The sequence below is a fragment of the Penicillium bovifimosum genome, assembly GCF_028826915.1.
Source record: "Penicillium bovifimosum strain IBT 22155 chromosome Unknown utg000001l_segment0_segment0, whole genome shotgun sequence".
NCBI classification, from domain to species: Eukaryota; Fungi; Ascomycota; class Eurotiomycetes; order Eurotiales; family Aspergillaceae; genus Penicillium; species Penicillium bovifimosum.
In genome coordinates, this window is record NW_026622710.1 from 22799 (window position 1) to 38497 (window position 15699).

The window sequence follows — 15699 nt, forward strand, 5'->3', positions numbered from 1 at the left end:
AAAGGGACAGCTCCGAGCAGGAGGAAGGTTTCATATGTGGGGGGAAGTGGACTTCGTTTCTATACGAAGCACACTTCTAAGAGATCCATGGAATAACGGAATCTAGAACACCAACATTTGAATATTGTTGTCGCATCCAAATACTTCACACCATCACAGCTCAATTGGAACCTCGCCAAGATAGCTCAGGCTGCTCAGCTATTCCCGACTATCCAGAACAAAGGACAAATCCTCATGAATCGACTCCAACCAAGCAGCGATAGTGAAATTAACACCAGAATAGAGGTACTCACACTCGCGAAGACAGGTCAACGCCGCTACGAGAATCGGCAAAATCTTAGTGTGACAGTATTCTTGAAATTCACCTAGGAAGAATCCCGGGGGACTGATCAGGACAGTTGCACACTTTGGCGACTTCTTCGCCATGATTACAGCAAGGTGCTTAATGATCTCCAACTCGACAATCAGATCGCAAAGGGTTTGACAGGTGTCTTCCCGGCGATCCTCCAACAGATGAAGAGAGAGCGCTTCTCTCTCTAGGGCTCTTTGGAAAAGATCGCATTCTTGGTGGAAATACATTTCGTGGCTTAAGTCATCAGGTTTTGTCATGGTCAGAGACATTGTTGGGGGGATATCATTGTGCAGGACATTGTTGCGAGTGAGAGTCGGTCAAAAGTTGACCCTGGTTGCTTGTGATAAAGTGTGAGCTCAACAAGAAAGTGCCAGACCGATGAGCAGAACTCGAGATGCTGGTATTCCCAGACTACTTATCCCCCTGGGTCGGCATTGATCTCTTCAACCAAGACTGACTTCCACAAACAGGCCGTCAGCTCACAAAGACCTTGAAAGAGATGTCTTTCTTTGTCAAGGCTGCGAGAGACTCGGACGCCTTGTCCCAGAATATCGTTCAAATGACCTTGTCTCTCAGAATCCATTGTCATCTTTGTGTCTTTGTCAGACTTTGTTCTTCATATAGATGCAATATCTCCCTCAGTTCATACCGTCAAGACCATATAAACCCATCACCACCCCGTACTTCCATCTCCATCCAGCTCACTCCGGGCCATTCCAAGGTCCAACAACAGTATAGAAGACTCACCAAGCCACAGTAAGTAAGCCCTTCTACATCCCAAGACTGACCCAATTGCCCAGCGATCAATACTATACTATACCCCCCCCCCCCAATCACCATGAACCCCGCCTGGGACAGAGCCCATCGCCATCCAGCAGCACCCCCCGCGTCCACATCACGAAATGATCACGGCGAATGGCAAGTCACCGGAGCCATCCGGCAGCGCTGGATCGAGGACGCCACAGACACCACCTGCCCATTCCAGCCAGCCCCACTAACCCTAGCCGACCTCCGCAGGATGGGCTGGTTCGTGCAGACTGACCCCAGCAGCGTTCCATCTGTTATCATGGATGACGCGGCGAATCTAGGCCACTACCCCGGTACTGATATGACACGAATCCTAGCGCAGAAGGATAGTACTAACACAGCGGATAAAGCCCCGAACGTCTTCGACCTTATTGTCGGCCACGGGGTGCTGATTGCCGAGGCCATCTTCCGGAAAGATGGACCGCACTTCTCGCAGGTTGCTGTCGCTATGATGCGGGAGGTAGCGGATCCGCAGAGTCTGCGACACTTGTATTTTACTACTATTATTAACCCTGATACACAGGATTTTCTCGAGACGATGCTGTATACGCCGCGGAATGGGCTCCTCTGGCCGTCTGCTACGGATACTCAGGAGGTTTGGCATTATAATACACCGCAGTATCATGGGCTTTTGGGGACGCGCATTGGGAAATGCGCTGTTAATTTGATTTTGGAGATTTTCCCCGTGGGACGCATTATATTGCGAGGGTTGTGACTTGGGATATCGCTTTTTCGCTTCAGATTCGGTTTGACATTGAGCCGATTGCTGCGCCTGCGGCTGCTGTTTGAGCTGTTCCGTTTTTAGGTACGTATTGCCTTTGTCTTTGTCCTTGTCGTTCGATTTTGGTTCAGCTGACTAGGGCTTGCGCGACTGGATTCTTTCTGGTTTGTATCAATAATGCACTCGTTTGATCTCAAACTCCACATCCACTGTAACTGACAAAGTAAACGGAAGATACTGATACACAACTTGTACATGGAGATAATGTAGTACTCTTCCTTACGGATTTCTGACCGGCAACAGTCCCCTTATGTACATAAGTAACATGCCGAGTTCGCACGTATAATACCACATGTGTAGAAGCTCATGCTCTTTGGGAGACTCCTTAAGAAATGCTGCAAGAAAATGAGGGGAACAGAATACAAGAGCGGAGGCAAGGAGAGAAGGAGAGAATGAGAAGGATAGGTTAAGATACAGAGTTCGAAAAGATAAAAGAGCAGCGAGACGTCAGAGAATACCGGAGCTGAAAAATATCAGAACCACAGGAACAAGGTGGAGGAATTAAAGCAATACAAGAGAGGAGTCGTCGTTTCATGTCGATTGGGCCACGTCTAGACGCTTATTGCTTGTGTTCATTGCCGGCAACCTCGAACCCCTCCATCGCAGGTTCGGGTGCGACGTTCGACTGTGCTTTCTGCTGCGCCTGTCCCTCGAAATAGGTCGGGACATGGCTTTCTGTTGATGGTTGGCTAGTCTGCGGGGTATCCGATGACTTCGAATCCTCAACACCGAGAGACTTCTTCGCCAGACTCCGCGCCTGTGTCTCGCTCACTTTGCCATAGACAGCCATAGCGTTGGCAATCATGCCACCCATATCTCCGACGTTCCCTGGAACAACGACAGCTGTGCCCTCGCGTGCAAGGTTTGACCAAGCCGCGACATACTTCTCGGCGACACTGAGACTGACCGCATTGCGTGCATTCTCGCCGCCCTCCTGGATGGCCCGAGCAACGGCGTCAATGCCACGCGCAGTAGCCTGGGCCTTGAGCAAGATAGCATCAGCCTCACCAGAGGCGTGATTCACCTTCTCAGCGCGCAAAGCCTCAGACGCCAGGATGACAGACTGCTTGCGACCCTCGGCAATGTTGATCGCACTCTGGCGCTGACCTTCAGACTCGAGGATCTCGGCGCGCTTGGAGCGCTCAGCAGTGACCTGACGGTGCATAGCAGCAACGACCTTCTCCGGCGCATGAATATCCCTGATCTCATATCGCAGGCAGACAACACCCCATTCCTGAGCTGCCTCGTTAATCGCCTTAGTAATGTTGACATTGAGATTGGCGCGTTCCTTAAGAACGTGGTCGAGGGTCAGTTGGCCGATCTCCGAACGCATAGTTGTCTGCGCGAGTTGCGAAATAGCGTAATCCGCGTCCTCAACTCCGTAGCTACAATTGGCGATATGTCAGTACTTGCACTTGTTTCGGTACTTCTCCACCACACGACGACCAAAAGACCCGAGCTGCCAAAAAAAGTCACTCACCTTGCCTTGTACGCATCAAACACCCGTGTATAGAGTACACCGTCCAGCTCGAGTGTGACATTATCTGCCGTGATGGCGTTCTGACTGGGCATCTCAATAGCTGCCTCTTTCAAGCTCTTCACATAGGCAATGCGGTCCAAAAACGGCACGAGAATCGCCAAACCTGGTTCCAAGATCCGATCAAATTTTCCCATGCGCTCGACAATCCATGCTGTCTGTTGTGGTACGAATCGCACGACGGTGTTCGCGGGGAGGGGTTGTCTGTTGGAGAAATAGCTGGTGGGCCCATCATTGTACGCGCCGCCAGATTTGAAGCCGTTGAAAATGGAATCGGGGGCGGAAGTTTGAGGGGAATTTGACAGAGTTCGTCGTTGGATCTGGGTGAAGGGTGTAGCGCTCACTGCGGAGCTTCGTGGAAGACGTTGAGGAAGGAGCTTTTGACCACGAGGCCGGAGGAGCCTTGACGTTTGGCGGGATGCACCCTCCATCTTGAAAGTGAGTTGGGAGTATCGGGGAATATGAGGAAAAAGAAGCGCGGTTGGAGGTGCAGAAGCAAGCTAGATGGGGAAGAAGGAGAGCTGTTGAGGTCAGTTCCAGATTGACATGATGGATGCCTTCTCCGATTGGATGTAAGGTTTTGTAGCCTGAGGCAGAAACTTTCAACCTTCCCCGGAAGTCAGACCTCACATCACCTGTTCTTGAGATGAGTATGGTTAAATGAACGTATAGCTTACAGGCTGGTCTAATGGCTTTGAGTCTACAATTCCCTGGCCATGGAGCTCAATATCATACAGTCCATAAGCTCAAAGTGTGCATAGCAATCGTATTACTCCACAAAGGACCGAACAGCCCAATTTATGCTAACAAAGTACACGAAGCGCAACTGACTCTGCCGTCCAAAGAAACTTGAAAGGGGAGCAACAGAGCAGTGTGATGGACCAAGCCACCTCAAGAAGATATGCCCCAAGGACAATGGGATAACCAAATGGTCACCCAGGTAGGGAGCAAACGTAACCATGCTGGATTCCCTCTTGTTCGATTGGCACCATAACTGGAACATAGGAAGAATGGCAGACCAAACTTTCGACACAACGGATGCTCTGATTCGTCGTGATGCCGATACTTGTTGAGATCCAGGGCTGTCGAAGCGCCTAGCTCAATTGGCTGAATTCGGAAGGAAATAAGGAGGAAAAGTGCAAATCTCTTTGCGAAGAGCTGAAAACAATTGTTTTGGCGAAGCACACCGTAGCGGCAGGCATCGAAAGAGAGATACTGCCAATAAAACCATGCCCGGACGCCGAAAGGTTTTTTTTGACTCCCATGACTCGAGAAAAGCAATGGAGATCAAGAGCAACGAAGATGTTGATGAGGGAAAAAGAACAGAAAAAGACTCCGAAGCTTCAAGTGAACAAAAAAGTCAGACCGCGTTATTGTAATGGAAGGTTCACTTGGAACTCTAGAAAAGTTTGGCGACTATGCATGCGAGACAAAAAAAGATAACCTTGTTAACTGAAGAGAAGAGAAATGCTGGTCATGATGGACAAGCAGCGGAAGGAGATGGGTCGCGAAAGAAGCAAAAATTCAAAAAAGATGCGAAATGGCTCATGATAACTTTTCTTCGGGCGTCTAGCCGCGCTGGGTATTGAAGTAACTGCTGACTTTTCGCTGATTGTGCGATTTCATCGCTCCACTGGCAAGTGTTTCATGGATCATGTTGAAGGCAAGAGTGTGGTATGGCACCGTTGGCTGTTGTGAAAGCCGAACCATGTCGCATATCACCGGGGAAGGAATGGAGTGACGGTGAAGAAGACAGACCCGATAAAATCGCATGAGCTCGTGGAAACCTTGATCATCGCTTCGTGTAAGAAGGTCATCAAGGGCCGAACGCCTAAATTCATTGTACAGGTGAAAATTGAAATTGTTGGTCAAACTTGTGGTCAAGTGCAATGACCAGTCATGGTAAGGCATGATGATTCCAGAGTTATACCCTCTGGCCATTGAGCGGCCTTGGCCGTTCCAAGTTCCGTTGCGAGATGTATGGAAAGTTTTTGGGAAATAGTTGGACGAACGATCCCTTCTTTTCGGTTTGGGCGGCAGTGGATGCTGCGTTTTCGCAAGAGACTCATTCATCAGCCAATCAGCACCGCCGGGTTGGCCTGGGAAATATTCTGCGTGGGTGCTACTCGGAAACTCAGCTGGTGCTTCAAAGAATGTAAGGTCATGTGGGAGAGGGGGTCAAGCATACCTCTTCGGGGCCACGGGTTCCAAATCGGAGAGAAAGGACGGTTCAGACTGCAAATCTAGTCCGCACGCTGAATGAAATGTGTTAATAACTGGGCTGTCCTTGGGAAACGATGAAGACGACGAAAAAAACGACATTGTCGAGGTAGGGGAAATGGGATAATCCGGGGAGTGTCCTACATTGGCAATCTCGCTCACTGCGGTGGGTGGCAATGAGGGCATGAATTCCGGGGCGGTAGACGAAAGTGAGGTCTTAGGTCCACTGGAAACACCGTTGGGAACAAACTGGCGGGCGGCTCCATTGATGGCAGACTCGCGGTGGCTGTTAGTCGGGGTGTTTTCGTCAGTCTTTCCAGCAGGGGCAGCGCCGTTATGCTGAGCGGCAGGTTCACGTTGATCCACGGGGAGGACCCATTGCTGCCACTTCTCTCGGGGACGCAGGCGGTCGACACCGTCCTCGCTGGTCTGGAACTCAACAGTGCGGAGCTGGCGAGCCACGTGACGAAGAAGTTCGAAGTCCTCGGTGAGCAACTTCACACGCTTGAAGCTGGCGAGCACACTGAGAGGCACGAAGCCCTCAGAGTCCATCTGTTTGCGCAGGAACATGTCCTTGCACATGTTGTCGACCGAGAAGTAGTACTCCAATTGCATGGATAGCATGCCCATGAGCGACAAGGGTTCCGGGTACGACGGGTAGGGCATGGCGCTCATCGGTGTCGGGTTGACGGCCGGGTAGCCATACATCGTGTTGATATCAACTGGAATAGGATAAACACCACCATACGCGTTTCCAGGGGTGGTCAAAGAGGGCGAACGGAGGGGCATACGGTTTTGTTGAGAGCCATTGGGCATGCCATGCTGCTGCGAGCGCTGACGGTCGTTGTAAAATGCCTTGGGTGTGGCAAACCCGTTGTTGGACATGGACGCATTGAACTGGGCGTTCTGGCCGCCGAAGTTGGAGTACGGGCCACCACGGCCACGGTTGGATCCACGACCTCCACGCTCAGGGCGGAACTCGCCGCGTTCCCGGCTGAAGTCGGTGAAACCACTAGCGTCAGCAGACTTCGATCCGGCCTCGAAGCGACGGTCGGTGCTGCGGGCGGCAGCCTGCGGGTCAACGGCCAGGTTCTTGCGGGCATCTTGGTTTCTTCCAAAGGGCTTGCCCTCGCGTTGAGAGCGGGGGACGTTCTCTCCGCCGTTCACCTGCTTGCTGGAAGTGGCCTCATCTCCGTTGCGAGCTCCACGAGTGCGCTCAGGGGCCTGAGAAGCCTTGCGTGCATCAGTCGCAGCACCGGCGTCAGTACTCGTCGAGCGGCGCGCCTGGGCGGGAAGAGGCAGCACGTCCAGTGCCAGACTCGTGACGTCCTCGCTCTCCAGTCGCCTGCTTTGCACCTTGGGCGGCCTGTCCAGAGGCAGCCTTGTCGGCAGCAGCGGCACCAGTACCGTGGGCTCCGCGGCCGCTGTCTCTGCCACCACGAGTGGCCCGTCGGCCTCCACGGCCACCGGCGGACGGAAGCGGAGTGTTGAAAACAGCAGTTGGGACATAAGGAACCGGAGTCCACTTCTCCTTTCCGTGGGGTCTGATGACAGGGCTCTTGTCGGTCTTATCATGGGCCTTCTTCTTCTCTTCGCCGATCGCGACTTGAGGAGTGGGCCACGCGGTAGCATCCTCTACTGGGGGAACTGCTTCTCGTTGTTAGCTTCCAAAGTCTCGGTCACGGGGATGCGCCATCATTGACGTCCGACCCAGCGAACTCGGTGGGAACGACAAATGGACGGCTGACGCGGAGAGTAATTATCTTACCGACATCGCGACCCTTTCCACCGTCGGTCTTCTTGCGATCCTTGGCACCTTCCTGTGCTCCGTCGGCACCCTTCTTCTTAGAGCCGGCCTTGGAATCTTGTGTCTCGTCGGCCTTGGTAGAGGCGACCTTGCTGGTGGAAGTGGACTTCGGGGCCGCCTTGACCTGGGCCTCTAGTCGCTGTTGCCAAATGTTGACCGAGGGAAGAGGAGCAGCCTTTAGCTCCTTGGGCGGTGCTGCGGTCTTCTCGGAATCCTCAGGCTTCTCCGTTGACTTCTCTTTGGCCTCGCCCTTCTCAGTTTGTGTCTCACTGGGAGCCTGCTTCTCAGTGGTGGCATCTGCGTTGGCATTGGAGGTATTTGACTCGTCCTCCTTGGATTTGCGTGCCTTTGAGCCTGTGCGAACGCTCGGGCTTGATGTTCGAGGGGTCACAGCCTTTGACTTGGTGGCGTGCTTGCTGGTGACAGTGGTGAAGTCATCGTCCTTGGACTCTTCGGCGACTGTCTCGGATTTTTGGGCGGTCTCAGGCTCGGCGGGAGCTGGTGCCTCATCTGTTGTGGTCTCGACGGCGGTCTGCTCCTCCGATTTGGACTCGGCTTTCTCTGATACTGAAGGTGTTTTGGATGGAGTCGGTGTCCCGGAAGCGCCCTTGGCGGCTTGTGCGTACGAAAACGTAGACATGTCGAAGTGGGAGCTTTTTGTAGCTCTGCGTGAGAAAGTGAAAAAAAGGAAATAGAATTGGAGTCGGGTGACTCGGGATATGTCAATCTGCACCTGCTGGGCGCGAGATAGCTCCTGCGGTAGTGGGAGTCAAGAGAGGAAAAGAATTCCGTCTTCTCGTAACCACGATAATCTGTAGCTTCCCGTCTCTCAGAGAGGCTTTCAGTTGTGAGTCAAAATGGACGATTTGTGCGTGAGCCAGGCAAAGGACCACGGGGGTATCAGGTCGCAAAGTGTGTTCGAAAGAGTTGTAGCTGAGGGAATTCCTTTAGATCACAGATCGCATTGATCAACCGGTCGTCGACTTTTTCGGTGCGTGAGATGATCTCAACAATGGTAGCTTGCGAGAACGCAGGTGGAAAGACGGAGGACAGTGTGTTGGTGTCAGGAATTCTTTCCCACCGGGGACGCTGCAAAGGCACTGCCTTGTCGACGTCGCGAGACTGAAGGTGTAGTAAAAAAAAAAGTCAACCGGGCTGAAGTGATGCGAGTCGGATGCACAGGAAGACTGTGTATTGGATCTCACGAGAGAGGTGAAGGAGACACAAGATCAGAAGGTTCCTGGCGAGGCGTGTCGATCCCTTTGAAAAATGAGGACCGGACGCGATTCGCACGTGGGTTTCGAGACAGTAGGGATCGGTTCTCTCGGGAAGTGAGATACCGGGAGGAAGATGAATTTGAAGAAGAGACAAAGTCACGGGGGACAGAGGAAGGAAGAAGCGAGGCCCGAAGATAATAAGAGAGGAAGAAAAGAGAAGCACAAAATTATTTGGTTCAGGGCAGAACTGGTAGCGGGGTTTTTTTTTTCTTTACACGTAATTAATGTTGTTTTTGTACGACATTTTTATTGTGGAATTTCGCATAAATGGAATTGCTCTTTCCCCTTTTACATGTTTTATATGGTCTTTCCTTCTCTTTTAGGGGAATTGGTCTGTGGAGGATATTTAGGTAGCTGATACTCCCACACTTTACCATTCCATTACCATGTCATTTGAGTCATATTCTCCCAGTACCTAAAGGTAGCCTGGAAGGCAGCATAAGTACATTCTTACATTTGTTTTATAACCGGATATGAGAGAAAGCTTCAGACCTGCGCTGCGATACCCTACGGTGTATATGTATCTTTTGAGTGTAATGTGTTTGCCGAGGTTGACCATCTCGGCAGTCCAAGTACAAGAGTACTCTTTGAGATAGGCACTGCTACAAAATAAATGGTAAATAAGTTGAGCCTCCACCTTCTGTAACAGACCTTGATCCAATAACAACCAATTCAAGTGACCGAGGATTCAAAATAGCTGTCTAAGTGGTAACTAGAGACTCCAGGGTGAGGTCTTTGAAGACAATGTCCAGCCAATTGGATTACAATATGCTTGCTTTCTCCTGAACTTAGCTTCCAAGATCTTTCTCTTTTTCCTTTCTAAGAATATTCTACGAGTTCTAGCCTCAATGACAACATGTCTGTACTAACTCGGCCTCGACAGGAACATTCAATACCGATGTAAACCGATGTACTTCTGCATATCGCGGTCCACCGGAGAATCTCCGGCCATTGGCGCACAATAGAAAAATATGCTGACTGACGTGGAGATTGCATGACAACTTGGGATCCTCAGTCTATTTGGGTAGCATAGCATCGATATTTCAGACTCTCTCTGAGTCTCCTCGTCAGGCATACCGTCGTAAACTATCACAGGCCCAATCCCAGTCAGGATTATCTGCCCGTTGGACCGTTAACTGTTCGGATACAAACCGGTGATGATATCCCTCGGCGTAAAGGTAATACAGTCTGCCCGTGTATTCTATTCTTACTGCGATAACTTTTCTATCAAATTGCTACTTCTGTGCGAAAGAATGTGATATATTGTATTCTTTCACCAGAATAAGATGAACGGCTACACGCTGTCTTCCTCTAGTGGTGGATCTATGTAAACAATTCACCCCACAATGTTGACCTTCGAAGCCCCCAATCTCACCTATATCCAATACATACATCTCCGTACACAATAGACACACACTCGATTGTGCTTTCGGCAGTGATTAGGGCTGAGGGCACGCGGAAACCATCGGAAGGGGCGAGTGCGTATTGTAACGATAATACGCGGGAATTTATTCTGCCCCGGATACCAATTCATGCCTCAGGTGTCAGTCATCTACTACTACCTTATCAAGTCCAAGTATTGCACACATCTAAGTAGGTCAACTCATGTCGGGTATTATCATTGTTCTACCAAAATCAAATATAAGAATAAATCCCTTTCTCATATCCCTAACAACACCAAGAAACACTACCAATGCCGAACGCTGACCAACACCTGCTCACGTTGACCGACATCACCCGAGCCCAGAGGTCCAGCCACCAACCCTAGACGCTGGAGGACCTGCCAGACGAGCTTACGCTTGAGATTCTCACGCACGGAGATTTTCTCCAGGGCGTCATAGCCATTGAAATACTTCAGGAAGACCGGCCAATACTTCTTGTGCAGGGTCTGGATATCCTTGGGCGTGATATCCGGGCTGACGGTCTCCCCAACCTGCTGGGGTCTGGGATTATCGGGAAATCGGGAGACGATCTCATCCAGCCACCGTGATTCAAGAGGAGAGGCACGGTGCGGAGAGAGGATGAAAGACGACAGTCGGAGAGCGGTGGATTGATCGAGGAGCTTGTGGGAAGAGCGCAGTTGAGCGTGTGGGTCGAGTCGACCGGGCATAGGCGTTTCGTCTCCACTGCCGTGGCTTTGAAGGGAAGAAGACGAGGAGGAGTTGGCGTCATCATTAACATCGCCCGATTCGGTGTCCTCCTCGACTGGAATGGAGTTTGAGTTGCCCTTGGCGAGGTATCGTTCAACCTCCTCCTTGCGCAAGGCCATCTCCACGGCCATCTTGATTTCGGGTGAGACCTTGATGCGCGCAAAGGTACGGAGCTGCGTGACCCAGCCGCCGCGCAGGAGCCAGGCCAGAATGGTGAAGTAAATCTCCTTGTGGTCCTTGCTGGGGATGAAATTACTGTAAGGGCGAGGGGTGCCACTGAGTGTAGAGAGCATCTTGGGAAGACTGGGGTATGTCGGGAATGCTGTTTGGTAAGCGACTGTGGCCACCTCCAGCTTGCTCAGGTCACAATTCGGGGAAACGATGTAGGTGTCTCGTTGGTGGATGGGAGGGATGGCGCGAGCGCGCCGCCAGTACACAAGATGGCTCGACAGCATCTGGATATGGGATAACGGAATCCCCGAGGATACTGAAATCTGTGCAAAGGACTTGGTCGGCTTAGAGCATCGGATGTAGTGTGCAAGTGCGGGAGCAAGCGCTCCGCCAGACGCTTCGACGTCCTTGATGATGGCCGCTTCGCTGTCTAGTAGCAGCAGAGCAAAGTGCTTTGCAAGGACCTGGTGCGGCGTACTGCTGTCATCGGTACCGGGGTCATCGACTGGGGTTGCACTGTCTGCCGTTGTGAGCCACAGACCCGGATATGCTTTATCCATAGGTCCAGTGAGATATGGTGTTGAGGTCAAGGGTGGAATCTGAAGCGAGATGGAAACGTCCGGGCTGAGCGAGACGGATGCGATTTTGGATGCCGAGATACTGCTGTAGACTGTGTATATAGCCCGAGCTAGAGAGGACTGAGATATCAATTCCGAGTAGAGATTATTGGTCGAAGTTTCTGTGTAGTCTCCTTGTGAGCTCCAGCACGGTCAGTATGTGATAACGGTAACGCACTTGTCTCTCGTGCCTTCCTTCTCATCTGCAAGATATGTTGAGACTCTCTCCAAACATAGTCGGTCCGAGCCTGTTCCCATTTAAGAGCCTTGGCGAATTTCTTGATGATATTCTCATAGATTTCCTTGACCCGCATGGAATACTCCAACAAAGGAGGATCCACGACGAACACCACATTGAACATCGTCATGTGGTCTTTATCCTGCGGATCCAGGGGCTCATCCGATTTCCCAGGCCTCCCGCTAGTCGAACCACGCTTGCTAGTCGCCGGGGAAGTCAACGACTCGGCGATAGAAGCGACACTAGCACCGAGGTCAGGCGAAGTCACCGATGACTCCTCCTTCTGGCTCTCCTCCGCACTCTCATTGTGGCCCAACTCTCCACCGTCCCATTCGGGGCCGGACTTTTTCTTCTTCTTGCGGCGCTGCTTGCGCCAAGCACCGTCCTCGCGCACAAAGACCGGCCACCCAATAAGCGCCAGATCATTGATCCCAACCTCGAAGCGCCGCTTGTGCCACGACCGAGACGGACTAAGCAGCTTTTCCCAAACGCTCCCAGGCACGCCCAGAAGCGACTCCCAGGGCGGCCTGGAACTCCCAGGGCCGTCATCAGGTCGGTCAGAGGCCGTCCCCGCATCCTCATCAGGCTCTGGCTCGGAGCCTCCGCCACGTTTCCGAAACGAGGAGCCCCGACCAGAGCCTAGTGACCCAGGGCGCTCAGAGCCACCGGCAGCAGGCGACCCGACTATGGAGAGATGATCGTCGAGGCCGAAATTGCTCGCGCGGCGACTCGCCAACACTGAACTCCCACCGGCATGGCTTTGGGTATCTCTTTCTTCTTCATCTTCGTCGGAGCTTAGACCGCTTTCATCACTTGAGCTCGAATCGGTATTCTTGGATCCCTGTCTCGCGCGGGTGGAGCGCGAGATGCGCCGGCCACCCTTGGTGGTGCTTTTGATGCGGTTCTCGTTGAGGGGGTTCGGAGGGTAGTGGAAGACTAGACGCGGACCGGTACGTGAGCGCACTATGAGGATAATTGCCACGAGGCATGGGTCTGGTGGCCGGGCGATTGACGACATTTGCTGTCTGGGGGACTCCGTGTGGAGTTGGAGATTGGGAGAAGTGCGCAGGGCGGAACCAGTTTCCCATGCGGGGAACTGCACAGGGCGGGAGCTAATAGTCGCGACAGTTCATGTCAATACGATTCATGTGCATTCGGTGATACACAATTCTACAGTATGCATTTACTTGATTTGTGTGTCTTGTGGGTATCAATTATATTTTTTCCGTATGCGCAACACCTTCAATGATCCCGGCACTGTCCGGATATCATCACAGCCTCGCGCCACCCGTCCATATCGTACAGTATCGTCCCGCGTCACGACGTCTCCTATCAGTTTTTCGATTGCGAGTCTGAGGTCTTTGCATCTGTTGAATCAGGAGTCTGGTCTTTCCCCTCGCCGTCCTTGAATATCAGGCCGAGGTTCTCAAAGTTATCTGGCGCCATAAGGTTCCTAAGCAAGCAAGGCAAGTTGACTCTGTCAGCATTCTATTCCATCATTTATCACATATACAATCTCGTTTGCAAAGGCAGCATCCAATGCTTCGGTCTGCGGGTTTAACGTACTTGTCCATTCGGCATGCGAGGTATTCTTTGGCCAATTTGCGACAGGCCTCATCATTGGTGCCTTTGTTGAGCTTGATACACTTCAGATATCCCGAGATAATGTGCTTGCATTCGCCTGTATGCTCAGACTGTGATTAGCCCTATTGTCCTCGCTTGTTGGCGTTGTCAAGTTCTTTGGGTGTATTCGGGTGTGGTGCAAAGTGCGTACCTTCGTGGTCAAGGGGAAAGCTACCGCGCTCGGGCCTGTAGAAGCATGCATCATGTCAGCCATTCTGTAATATGGGAGATCTGGGTTGTCATGTTCCTTCTAGGCCGCAGGCGCAAAGATGAATGATTGGACGGTTGGTGCAATTCAACTCACGGTGTTGGTTTGTAATTCACCGAGCCGCCGCCGGGGGCTCCAAAACTCATTTCAGTAGATACCTCGAGCGTAATTTCGCTCTGAATGCACAAAAGGAATAAGTTGAGTCTCTGCTTTGATCCTGTCGAGAAAGTTACACAGCGAGGTGAAGCATCGGCGAGAGCGACTCCGATCCTCCGAGGAACAAACAGAGCAAAACAGACAAACGTCCCTTCAGCCAATCACAATCGTGAACTGCGGTCGATGATGCGCAATATCGTCCTGCATGAGGGGAAACAGGACCTGGACATTCAGACGCAGCTTTTTCATTGGATTACTTGCATAAAATCAGGCCAGATTTATCCAACTCCATTGGAAATGTCATATCTCATGTAGTTTGCTTGCTTTGCTTGTTTTGTTACATTCCATTGGAGTTCCAAGGTTACGGGAAGTATATATCTGAAGCTACCCGCGGGGGGGCCTGACGTCTGAGTGAACTCAACCTAGTCCTTACGACGAATTCAGTTTCAATTTCCACCCCTTCAATACCATATCCAATTCGATTAGTGAACTGCAAGAAGACCCCCCAGTCATGCCTATGTGAGTGAACCTCCCCATAATTCCATTCAGCATCTCAACACAGTCAACACAGCAAGTCTAACCGCTTGACACCTAGGAAACTCGAAGGAAGCTGCCAATGCGGCAGCGTTGAATTTACCCTCCAATCACACACACCTGTCCCCTATCAGCTGTGTACCTGTAGCATCTGCCGCAAATTAGGCGGATACATCGGCGCCGTGAACCTCGGCGGCATTGCAGAGAGCTTGCATATCACCAAAGGCAAAGACATGATCAAGTACGACCCCACCCATTCTGTACATTTACCACCGCTAGCCCCGACAAGAGCCTGTGGTTCCATACATCTCACCAGGAATTCTGGAACATCCATGTCTATACCAAGTACTGACTTTGTGAGCAGAAAATACTCCGCCATCAAAAACCGCGGCACAGCAGATGAAGAGGTTTGCTCATCTGAGCGGAACTTTTGTTCGAATTGCAGTACCATGCTATGGCTTTGGGACCGTCAGTGGCCCGAGTTAATTCACCCATTCGCATCCGCAATCGATACAGAGCTGCCGGTGCCGGATGAAATGGTATGCGTAATGGTGGGATCGAAGCCGGCTTGGGCACGGTTGCCGGAGGGCAAAAAGAGTGTACATGAGTTGTATGGTGAGGACAGCATCGAACAATGGCACAAGCGACATGGACTCTTTGTCGAGTAACACGGTTACTGTGAGCATGAGCGAAGCGGTCCCGTTGCAACAAGCAGAGTGCTGTGTGATGCCGCTGGGTTTAAGAAATGTCTTCGCAAGCCCGCTGTGAGACCAGGCGGGAATACAGTCATACGGTGTTACGAAATTGAAAGAAGGCAAGAGATTAAAGAAATTGTATTGGTATTAAACTCGTACTGGATGACCTTCGGCTCCTAAGATGCATGTTAGCAGACGATCATATCGCGAGACCAGTGACATGATAGGCATCAATGCAAGTATCAGTTCTCCAAGGTGAAATAATATTGTATCGACACGGTGATTCGGTAAGAACACAGCGAATATTAAGGGTTCATCATGTAGAGAGGGAGGAATGGATGCAGTGTAAACTCACGGTCAACGAGCTAAACGGCCAACCTGGCGGTATTCCTATTTGTTCACTTATGTCGAGTCAGCGGTGGCATTCAAGCAAGACGTGTGAGTCAAAAGCATAATCAAGACATGGCAACTAAGTCAGGCTTCAAGTCAGTCAGCATGAAACACGAGTACCCTCCATCGAAAAGAG

General features: G+C 51.5%; 6 protein-coding genes across 6 annotated transcripts; 2 read left to right on the forward strand and 4 right to left on the reverse strand.

The window, feature by feature from the left end:
- Positions 1 to 198: 198 nt before the first annotated feature.
- Positions 199 to 621, reverse strand: N7515_000014 (uncharacterized protein; the record flags this gene model as incomplete). Its single annotated transcript, XM_056660758.1, has 1 exon — positions 199 to 621. The coding sequence occupies one exon, from the start codon at positions 619 to 621 to the stop codon at positions 199 to 201; it is 423 nt and encodes a 140-aa protein (XP_056525924.1).
- Positions 622 to 1190: 569 nt separating this feature from the next.
- N7515_000015 (uncharacterized protein) lies at positions 1191 to 1874 on the forward strand (the record flags this gene model as incomplete). Its single annotated transcript, XM_056660759.1, has 1 exon — positions 1191 to 1874. One exon carries the CDS (start codon positions 1191 to 1193, stop codon positions 1872 to 1874), a length of 684 nt encoding a protein of 227 aa, XP_056525925.1.
- Positions 1875 to 2499: 625 nt separating this feature from the next.
- On the reverse strand, positions 2500 to 3908 carry N7515_000016 (SPFH domain-containing protein; the record flags this gene model as incomplete). The annotated part of the gene is made up of 2 exons (XM_056660760.1): positions 2500 to 3325; positions 3421 to 3908. The coding sequence occupies 2 exons, from the start codon at positions 3906 to 3908 to the stop codon at positions 2500 to 2502; spliced, it is 1314 nt and encodes a 437-aa protein (XP_056525926.1).
- A 1138-nt stretch (positions 3909 to 5046) lies between these two features.
- On the reverse strand, positions 5047 to 8144 carry N7515_000017 (La RNA-binding domain-containing protein; the record flags this gene model as incomplete). The annotated part of the gene is made up of 4 exons (XM_056660761.1): positions 5047 to 5599; positions 5666 to 6871; positions 6966 to 7344; positions 7466 to 8144. The coding sequence occupies 4 exons, from the start codon at positions 8142 to 8144 to the stop codon at positions 5047 to 5049; spliced, it is 2817 nt and encodes a 938-aa protein (XP_056525927.1).
- Positions 8145 to 10468: 2324 nt separating this feature from the next.
- On the reverse strand, positions 10469 to 13934 carry N7515_000018 (uncharacterized protein; the record flags this gene model as incomplete). The annotated part of the gene is made up of 5 exons (XM_056660762.1): positions 10469 to 11853; positions 11898 to 13069; positions 13524 to 13638; positions 13732 to 13766; positions 13885 to 13934. 5 exons carry the CDS (start codon positions 13932 to 13934, stop codon positions 10469 to 10471), a joined length of 2757 nt encoding a protein of 918 aa, XP_056525928.1.
- A 521-nt stretch (positions 13935 to 14455) lies between these two features.
- On the forward strand, positions 14456 to 15146 carry N7515_000019 (GFA family protein; the record flags this gene model as incomplete). The annotated part of the gene is made up of 2 exons (XM_056660763.1): positions 14456 to 14463; positions 14507 to 15146. The coding sequence occupies 2 exons, from the start codon at positions 14456 to 14458 to the stop codon at positions 15144 to 15146; spliced, it is 648 nt and encodes a 215-aa protein (XP_056525929.1).
- Between the last annotated feature and the right edge of the window lie 553 nt (positions 15147 to 15699).